The 10,462-nt window shown below is 38.5% G+C and overlaps 1 protein-coding gene across 2 annotated transcripts in view; it reads left to right on the top strand.

Annotated features, from left to right (window-relative positions):
• The first annotated feature begins 354 nt into the window (after positions 1 to 354).
• LOC105823343 (cytochrome b5 type B) overlaps positions 355 to 10,462 on the top strand; it is a 44,951-nt gene continuing 34,843 nt past the window's right edge. Inside the window, exon 1 of one of the 2 annotated variants that reach the window (XM_012660507.1) lies at positions 355 to 677. In XM_012660507.1, coding sequence (XP_012515961.1) covers positions 516 to 677 — 162 coding nt within the window. In that variant the 5' untranslated portion in view covers positions 355 to 515. The remainder of the gene's footprint in view (positions 678 to 10,462) is intronic. The other variant, XR_001138139.1, reaches the window with a different exon arrangement.

Raw genomic sequence — 10,462 nt, 5'->3', positions numbered from 1 at the left:
AATCCGAGGTTGGAATACAAGGCGCCCAGGAAGTGGGGGAAACGAGCTTTGCATGACTCAGGAGGGATCCACAGCGATGGGAAAGGAAGCGGGGAAACAGGAGACTCGCTCCGCTCTTCTAGGACTCCGCAGGTCCATCCCTAGGCCGAGCGAAGAGGACTCTTTCCTGAGGAGACCTGTGTCAACACGTCTCTATTAGGCGCCGTTCCAAAATCACGGTATCTGATTTGCGAGGTTGGAGGGGCTGGATGACTCTGATTGGTTAATTGGACCTCGAACCAGACCTTTATTTCGAGGATCGGGTGAGGAGTGAGCGGGACTTGGAACTGAACTCCTCGTGTCATTGGTGAAAAGAAAACGAACCAGGAACTATTCGGAAGTGTGATTGGCTGTTGCTAGGAACCCTCCCAGGGCCTTATGGGCCCTGGTTACGGAAGCCGAGGAGGGCTGAGCGCGGGCTCTACCTCAAGGAAGTTAGCTGCGGAAGCCCAGTAAGCGGAGGTATCTCGGGCCCAATGGCGGCTGTGGAAGCTAGCGACAGCGATGGGAAAGAGCAGGGGGTTGAGACCTCCGTCACCTATTATCGGTTGGAGGAGGTGGCGAAGCGCAACTCCTTGAAGGAACTATGGCTGGTGATCCACGGGCGAGTCTACGATGTCACCCGCTTCCTCAACGAGGTGGGAGACCCCTGGAAGTTGGTGGGGTGAAGGGTGAAAAAGCCGCGTGGAACGTGTGTAAGAAAGCACTGAGGCCTGGCTGAGGGCGATAAGGCGTTCAGAAGGACCACGACCCTCTGATAGGGAAACTAGGGGGCCTTAGGTCTGCATGCAGTTCCAGCCAGCACCAAATTCTGTTGCCTTATATAATAATCGTGTCTTACTTATGTATTGAGTATTTGCTGTGTGTTAGGTTAAACTCTAAGCCATCATTATGTTTTACAGAAAGGGAAACTGAGGCTCGGGTTGAGAACGCTCAAGGTCACGCACTTAACGGCCTAGATCCATTCAAACCTAGGTCTGAAGTGCACAAACCTGTGCATTTCCCAGTATGCCTTTTTAAATAATACCGTTTTTGATTTTCATTTTCTTGAGAAGCTGGGAGTCCCCGCTCCCTCCCGCCATTATGCTGCTGTTCCTTTTTTTTTTTTTTTCCTAATTTGAGTTGAGCTTAAGGCCAAAAGGTCATAAGTTGACTTTTTTTTGGCCACTGTCTCAGATTCTGTCACCCTTTCTTATATCTTCAAACCTGTTGTATTAGATCTTGTTACATAAATTCTCTTTGCAACCATGGGGCAAGCGAGTGATTTTTTTTTTTTTAATTTAAGGGGAAAAGCATTTTCATTTACTTTAACTTTATTGAGGTATAATATACGTACAACAACTTGTGCCCATTTAAAATGTACAGTTTGATGAGTTTTGTCAAATGCATTCATGTTAAGACATAGAGCATTCCATCACCCTGAAAAGTTCCCCCTTGCTCCTTTGCAGTCATTTCCCCACTCCCAGCCAACTAGTGATATGCAACCACTAAAGATTAGTTTGAAGCCGTGATTTTTTTCTTTTTGTGTGTGAATCATTCTATCTTGAGTAATAGATTAATAATCTTGTAGTCAATTCCTTGTAAACATTTGCATAATATAACATGGTAACTGAGAAAAAAGTTTATTTCATTTCTCTGAAGCAAATATACTGGTAAAATATTTTTTTATTAATCTGGGGCCTAAGGAAGAAATCACTACATCCTGACCCATAATTCTATAAAGTTTTAAAACTTAAAGTTTCCCCAGAAGAGCATTGTTTTTAGTAAATTTTTCTAGTGGACAGTAATTTAACAACTCAATTTAGAAACTTTTTGCATTTTTATGGGTATGGCATTTTATGCTTTTAAAAGTGCTTACCCATTATTTCATCCTCAAAACAACTAGTTGAGAGTGACTTGTATGGTAACGATCCTTATTTTAACAGGGATACAAGAAATAGATTTACAGAGATTCTGGTTATAGAATTGATTAATGGCAGAATCTGGCTTAGACAGATCCCTTGATTTCTCTTGTCTGCATAGCATTACTTCAAAATTCTAGCCTTAGCTACATCCTCTGGTGTTTGCCTCATAATAAGTTCCATTTAAAACACAGTTCAGGCCGGGCGCGGTGGCTCACGCCTGTAATCCTAGCTCTCTGGGAGGCCGAGGCGGGCGGATTGTTTGAGCTCAGGAGTTCGAAACCAGCCTGAGCAAGAGCGAGACCCCGTCTCTACTAAAATTAGAAAGAAATTAATTGGACAACTAAAAATATATAGAAAAAATTAGCCAAGCATGGTGGTGCATGCCTGTAGTCCCAGCTACTTGGGAGGCAGAGGCAGGAGGATTGCTTGAGCCCAGGAGTTTGAGGTTGCTGTGAGCTAGAATGACACCACGGCACTGTAGCCCGGGCAACACAGTGAGACTCTGTCTCAAAAAAAAAAAAAAAAAAAGTAAAACACAGTTCATATCTGGTAAGCAATTGTGTTTTTCATTTGTGGTTTCATTTCGCCCAAATTTCTTCTTGATTGATTCAGAATAGTTGGTGAACCTGGAAGGAACACTAAGTGCTTACAGAGAACATTAATTCAGCCTCTGAAGTAATAGTTGGCTAACCTGTTTTACCATATCCTGATATAGCCATAGACATCACCGGGTGCACCAAGCCTGGTGAAGCTTGAGCCATGGATCTTTACCTGCAGTTAGCCATTTTCATTTAACCTGTTCTGTAATCTCTATCCCTGTTTTCTTGTTCATTCCAAGCCTATTCATCGTCGCTTACTCATTCAAATATTTAGTAAGCCTTTATTGTGTGCCAGATACTATTGTAGGTGCTGGGGATACTGTAGTGAATAAACATTTATGCCCTCATGGAGATTACACGCTACAGGAGGAAGACAATAAGCAGAATAAATAAATATTTACTAAAATATATACTATGTTAGTGGTAAATGGTAAGAAGAAAAATAATGCAGGGAAGAGGACTGTGGAATGTATGTGTATGCAGTGAGGGTACGAGGATGAGGAGTTGAAATTTTAGGTATGATGACCAGAGATGGCTTTATGAAGATGACTAGAGTAAAGGCCGTGAGCAAGGTAAAGGGGCTAGCCATGTGGATAACTGCAGTAAGAACATTCCTGGCAGAGGAAACAAGTTCAAAGGCCTTGAGATGGGAGTATGTCTGGTGTGGTTCAGGGAACGGTGAGGGAGGCCATGGTGGTAAAATAGTAGCTGAGATTGGAATGATTGGGGGGCAGATCAAGTATGGCTTTGCAGGTTTTAAGAAGAACTTTGGCTTTTGTTCTGAGATGGGAAAGATTGGAGTGGAAGAGTGACGTGATGTGACATAATGGTTTAATGGAATCATTCTGACTGTACTGGTGAGAAAAGACTGAAGGAGAACCAGGGCAGAATTGAGGAGTCCAGTTAGGAGGCTGTTGTAGTAATTAAAGCAAGAGATGGTGGCTTGGACCAGAATGGTGGCAGTGAGGGTAGTGACAAGTGTCCAGTTTTGGATGTGTTGTGATGGAAGAGCCAATAGGATTTAACGGTGCTCTGGATTTGGGGAATGAAAGAAAAAGTTAAGGATGACACCCAAGTTTTTGGTCTGCAGGAACTGGGTTGCTATTAAGTGAGATGGGGAAGATTTACATTGATTTTAATCCTTCTCTTTCCAATCTGAAATCACTCTGGGGCTCCTCCTTAGCAAGGGGTTTTTAATCAAAATATCCTGTGTCTATAGATTACCATTTTTTTGATTAATGACTGTGGTTAGAATATCCTGGAGTTTGAATGTGATAATTTCGAATTGGTAATACAATTGAATTATCTTTTCCCTAACAGATTAATTTTGCATTTTTGGAATCAGTGCTATTGGTTTAACTTATTGAAATCATGAGTGAAAATAGTACGTACATCATTGTCTTTCTACCATTTAGTAGTTTAGAAAAATCATGTTAAAATAGTCACAATATCTTATGATATTGACTAGAAAATATCAAAGTACACCTCCCTTACCAAGGGTAAGTATGATTTTGTGAAACTTTGCTTCAGTTAATTATATATAATGACACTATATATATGGTGTGTACTGGATTGCAATGTAAAATTATTTTCTTGCCGTGTATCACAAGTGAAAATTTGGGAGCTACTGACTAGTGTATAAATTGCCATTCCTCAAAAGAGTAACTTAATAATAAAATAACACATTGCAGTATTTTCAAGCTTTGTATGTGTTTTTTAGTAACTGTCAGCATAAATAGAAATATTACTTTAGGACTTGTCTTATTGATGGGAATAGTTTTTTCATTCAACAAATATTTGTTAAGTGCTATATAGGACTAGGCCCTGATGTTGTATAAAAATAAATATGGTCCGGCGTTCTTGAAGCTACTATTCTAGGGGAGACAAAAGAAAACAGAAATAAACAAATGAAATAATTTTAAATTCTAGTACTTTCTATAAAGGAAAAAAGGAGTTGAGAAAGAAAAATAGGGGAAGATCTTTAATAAGAGTGATCTGGGAAAAGCCTCTGAGAAGATGACTTTTAACTGAGCTGATGAGCATGAATTAGCTTTGGGAAGAATAGAGAAAAGAGCATTCCAACAGCATTTGCAGTCAAGCAGGAATTTGGCATATTATTAAATAGTGGGACTGGAAGAATCTCTGGCTGTGATGAATGAGGAGAGCTAGGCAGGAGCCAGGACATGCAGGGCCTGGTAGTTAGTTTGGATTTGATCCATAAGGTAATAAAAAACCACTGAAGTGTTTTAAGATGAGGGGTGACATTGAAGCAGTTTACAGATGGTCCCCAACTTACCATGATTTGACCTAAGATTTTTTGACTTTATGGTGGTAAGTGATACATGCTCAGTAAAAACCATACTTTGAGTACCTGTACAACCATTCTGTTTTTCACTTTCAATAATCTACATGACATATTCAATACTTCGTTATATAGGCTTTGTGTTGGATGATTTTATCCAACTGTAGGCTAACGTAAGTGTTCTGAGCATGTTTAAAGTAGGCTAGGCTACGCTAAGCCATGATGTTTGGTAGGTTAGGTGTAGTAGACACATTTTTGACTTAAGATATTTTCAACTTACGATGAGTTGAGGAGCATCTGTTTTTCAAGTAGATTTCTTTTGCTGAAGAGTTAATAGGTTAAAGGGAAAGCAGTACAGAAGGGAAGAAAGTAAAACTCTTTCAATCCCAAGAATTTGTTTGAATCCTTCTACTGCTTCCATGCATATACTTGTATATATAAATATGTACAGATATATACAGAAATAGAATCATAGTATTCTTTAATTAAATTATAATATCATTCAGTTGATTTGCTTTAATAGTAATAATGGTATTTTTTGGTGCTTATTGTTCTAAATGCTTTACATGTAATTTCTTTTAACCCTCCCAACAACCCATTTTAGAGATGAGAAAACTGAGGAGTAGAGAAGGAACTTTCACAAAGTCATAAAGTTAAGTGGCACAGTGGGGTTTGAACTCAGGCAGTCTGACCCTTCTAACCATTACTTTAGGATTGGCCTCAGTTTTTTCATGGCTGCAGAGTATGACATTAGGTCTGTTTTACAGATACCTTGTTTCACATTTTAGATATAATTTGGAAAGATTGGGAATGTGATGTAGGGAAGTTAGAAGAACAGAAACCTCTTTTCTAGAACCCAGGTGATTTTTTCATTTTTGAAATAGGGCAAACAAATATATAATGAAAAGCCACCTTTCCTTCTGCCCAGTTTCACTGCCTTCTAAAGTTAGCTACCGTTGTTTGCGTATTCTTCCAGATTCTTAGTGCATATACAAGCAAAAGTGAATGTAGTCCCTCTCTTTTTTTTACACAAAAGGTAGCATACTGTATACACTGATATATGCCTTGCTTTTTTTACTTAACTGTGTGTCTCAGATCTTTCCATATTAATACCTGGAATCCTTTCTTCTTTACTAATAGCTACATAGAATTTATTGTAGGCATCATAATTTATTTAAGCAGTCTCCTATTGATAAACATTTGGGTTTATCAATATTTTGCCATGTAGTTTTTTCCCCCTAAGTCAACTTTATTGAGATCTAATGTACGGACCATAAACTGTACAGATTTTGAATGTAGAGTTCAATGAATTTTGACAAATATCTCACCGGTGTAATCACCATCACAATCAATATACTGTTGTGGCTTACTTAGCAACAGGGACATGTTCTGAGAACTGTATCGTCTTAGAGTGTACTTACACAAACCCAGATGGTATAGCCTATTACACAGCTAGGCTGTATGGTATAGTCTGTTGCTCCTAGGCCACAAACCTGTACAGCATGTTACTGTACTGAATACTGTAGGCGATTGTAACAATGGTAAGTATTTGTGTATCTAAACATATCCAAACATAGAAAACGTACAGTAAAAATGTTGTATTATAATTGTATGGGACCACTGTCATATACGTGGTCTGTCGTTACGTGGTGGTGCATGACTATATAGAACATTTCAACTACATTTGTCCCCGTACAACTGCTAACTTGATTTCTAACACTATAGAACAGATGTATTCTTCCATCTAGCTTCTTTTGCTCTGTACATCTGTGAGATTCATCTGTTCTTTTTTTTCTACGTACCACTAATTTGTACCTTTTTATTGCTTATTTCATTGTATTATATAAATATACAAAAATTTATCCATTTACTTGTTGATTGACATTTGGGTTGTTTCCAGGTTTTGGCTATTATGAATAAAACTGCTCTGAACTTTCATGTACAAATCTTTATGTGGGCATATGTTTTTATTGCTCTTGGGTAAATACCTAGTGGTAAAATTGATGGGAGTGACATTACTGGGTCATATGTCTGTTTAATTTTTTAAGCAACTGCCAGACCCTTTCCCAAACTGTTTTACATCATTTTACATTCCCACCAGCACTGTATGAGTTTTCCAGTTTCTTCACATTTTCATTGACACATTGTATTTATCATTTTACTTTCAGCCATTCTAATGGGTGTATTGTGGTATATAATTGTGGTTTTAATATTGGCATTTCCCTGATGACTAATGATGTTCAGTATCTTTCATGGGCTTATTATCCATTTATATATGTCTTTTTGTGAGGTATCTGTTTAGTCTTGTCCATTTTTAAATTGGGTTTATTTTCTTATTATTGACTTGAAAGCATTTTTTCTAATGGCTGGGTGCCGGCTTGGAGATCCAAGTGTCTGGTTCAGTTTCCTACTTTACCACTTAATAGTTGTGTAACCTTGGGCAAGTAAGCTCTGTACAGGCCCTTTTCCGTCTGTAAAATGGAAGTAATGTTACATCACTGGGTGATTGTGGTTATGACAATTAATTTAAATAATGCATATAAAGACTTAGTATGGCATATTACCTGGCTTAAATAACTCTGTAAGTGTTAGTGGTTATTTTTGTTATTAATACAAAATTACAGTGTTCCCTGCAGCATCCTTTGAATGCTAAGTGGCAGGTGCTTTGAAGGATTTAAAGGTAAATTAGATGCCTTGGATTTGTAGGGAGGATCTATGCACAAGTAATTGTCATACAAGGTAGAGAGTGGCCTTGCCTTAAGGAAGACTGAGAATGCCTGCTCTAGGGTATCTCCTGAAAGCTTCAGAGTTTGACGAATAATTCCTCCTGGATTTCTCTTAGATTGATAAAAGAAAGTGCAATTTGATTGTTACCTAGCTAGTGGAATTAACATATTTAAGTGGTTAGTCCTGGGAAGACTAGAAATAAGATGGAATGGAATTTAACCTCTAGCACTGCCCAGGCGAGGTGACCTGATCAAGGAATCTACTTTTATTTATTTATTCATTTTGCATGTGGGCATGGGCATGGAGATGTGTGTGTGCACTCTTGCGAACACAGTGAGCACTGCCTCCCTAGATCTCCCTGTGTTCCAGGCACCATGCGGTGTGCTGAAACAGCCGTGAATAAGACAGCCAAAGTGTCTGTTCCCAATGGAGTTTATAGTCTGGTGGGGAAGAAGCACATAAATAAAGAAATACAGTGTGATAAATAAATATTAATACCATGAAAGTGCCTATGGAGTTGCGAGAATCTATAGCTGTGGGTCCTAATCTGGTGGGGATGAGGATGTCAAGTTATGTTTGGATCTGCAGACCTGACCTTCAGATCCTGGGCAGCGGTGACTTTGCCAAGGTTACACCCTTTCTGGCAGCCAGCTAGTTTGCCTCTCCTAGGTAACACCTCTGTCTTACCAGATTCAGTCTAGTCCACATGCAAATAAATGCCTTTGGGCCTGCACCATTTCCTCCTGTTCACTACCCAGGTCCGTTTTCTTTCCCTGCCCTGTAGACCGTTTTTTAGGAAGTAGTTTTTGTCCTCTCCAAAATTTTTAACCTTCATTTTATTTTGATGAGGTAATATGTTTGGCTAGAGGTCCTTCTTTTCATCACGAGGCCTAATTTTGCAGCTTCCTCAATCTTACTTAATGTTTCTAGATTGTGTTTTCCAAGTCAGGTGGTCTCTAGTATCTCTCTGTTGTTGGATTTTTATTACATCAGTGTGGAATTTCCACCCACAGACAATTTGTAGTTTTTTTCCAACAAGATTTTTGTTCTATAACTGTTTGTCATTCTTAACATTCTCCTCTTTTCAGCCCATCAGTCCCCTCTTCCTTCCATAGAATTAGTAATCAGGAAGTATTATTTTCCATTAGTAATTTGTCCTCTTTGCTCTATTAAACATAAATTTTCTGTCCTCTTTCCAATAGTACTTAGTAAATAAAGTAAATGACCTTAAGAAAAAGTCAAAAGGCTTCACCTACTCCCTACCATGTGTTCTTTTTTTTTTAATCCACCTATCTACACACTGACCCACAACATATTCTTTGGACAGTTGAACTGGATAAAATTTTTCAAAAGAGGACATTACTGAGATAGAAATGAATAGATCACAGTCATTGTTTCCTTTCTTTTGACAGCTTACGATCTTGGTTGCAGGCTTATTAGAAACATTTTATTTGTAATATTGTGTAACTGTTTACATATTATAAGCAGAGACAAGGTCCATTGGTGTTAAAACACAAGGGCTATTCAGATCAAAAGAATCTTTGTTTGAAAATTTGTATGAGATTTAAACGCAAAGCAAGTCCTAGGAAAAAATAGGAAACTTGTACTGTCTTATGTTTACTTAATAAAAGTAGGGAAGAATTTTTGATTGTCCAGTAGATTTTAATAGCATAGACAACCAGTCTAGATTAATCTGGATTGTCACTAAAATAGTGGCATATCTATGTCCCTTAACTAATTTGGTTTTTGCAGCTTACTTAAATATCTTTTTCTCAGTTTAAGCAATGAGATATAAATATAGTTTTAGTACCTTTTTGTTGTATGTTCCAAACTGCCAAGAAGTTTGGACTGTCAGAACCTGTTATTGGCTAGTAATGTCAGATGGCAGGGGGTAGGCATTTCCTAACACTCCAAAGATTGTAGTCTGGTGAGTGGATGCAGCGTTGTCCAACTGTGAAGAATCTAATATTGTTACTAAACCTTACTTTTTAAGGTTTTTGAGGTGGCTAAGGTTCTTGAATAATTGAAGTCATTGGAGAGTGTGAAAATCTGATTCAGATTCGATTCAGATTAGGGATGTTACCTTTTTCAGAAGCAAGCAGAGCAAGATGTTGGTACTTTTGGATCATTAACACTTTGCTTTTAAATAATTCATGGTACATCAGGTATATTATTTTTAATTAAACACACTTCCTGTAGGTCTTAATGCATTCTGCACACAAGTGGCACATGTGTTCTGTGGCCCCACCAGCTTTTCAGTTCATATCAGTTTTCGGCCTTGAATCACCTGTTTCACTGGCTCCACTCTTGGTTTCTGCTCTCTGGGCAGTGAAGTGGTGCTGGGAAAGGCTGTGAAACTAGGAAGATCCACCACGACACAAATGTCCTGCCACTCAAGAGACACCCCCATCTCACTGGCTTCCTCACACACTTTTTATAGCCATTATTTCAGATTTACATATTGCTCGCTCTTAATCGGAGTTTGGGCAGGGTGAGGGAGGCATTTTATGAAAGTTTCTTTATCTGAGCTTATCTCTCTGTACCACCCTTTAATCATTCTGAGTCCTGGAAGAGTTGATCTTTTCATCCTCTAAACTGTGCCCTGATTATACCCCTTTTTTAGCTGTGACAGAAACACACATCCACGTGACTCCTTTGCCTTATTTCCTTCCATTAAGTCATCCTTTGTCATCAAATTGAATGGGTCCCCCTGACTTGAAAATAACTTCCTAATCCAGTGCCTCTTCTTTCTTCTGTTGTTTCACTGCACAATTTCTCCTAGCGTGCTCTATTTTGCTTCTGTTTCCACCTCTGAACCCTGTAAGGCTTCCGTTCCTATGGTTTTACAGCCACTATAATTTTTTTTTTTTTTTAAAGATTTTTTTTTTTTT

The sequence above is a fragment of the Propithecus coquereli genome, unplaced genomic scaffold, assembly GCF_000956105.1.
Source record: "Propithecus coquereli isolate 6110/MARCELLA unplaced genomic scaffold, Pcoq_1.0 Scaffold67, whole genome shotgun sequence".
Classification (NCBI taxonomy): domain Eukaryota; kingdom Metazoa; phylum Chordata; class Mammalia; order Primates; family Indriidae; genus Propithecus; species Propithecus coquereli.
This window is presented reverse-complemented; position numbering and strand designations above follow the sequence as displayed.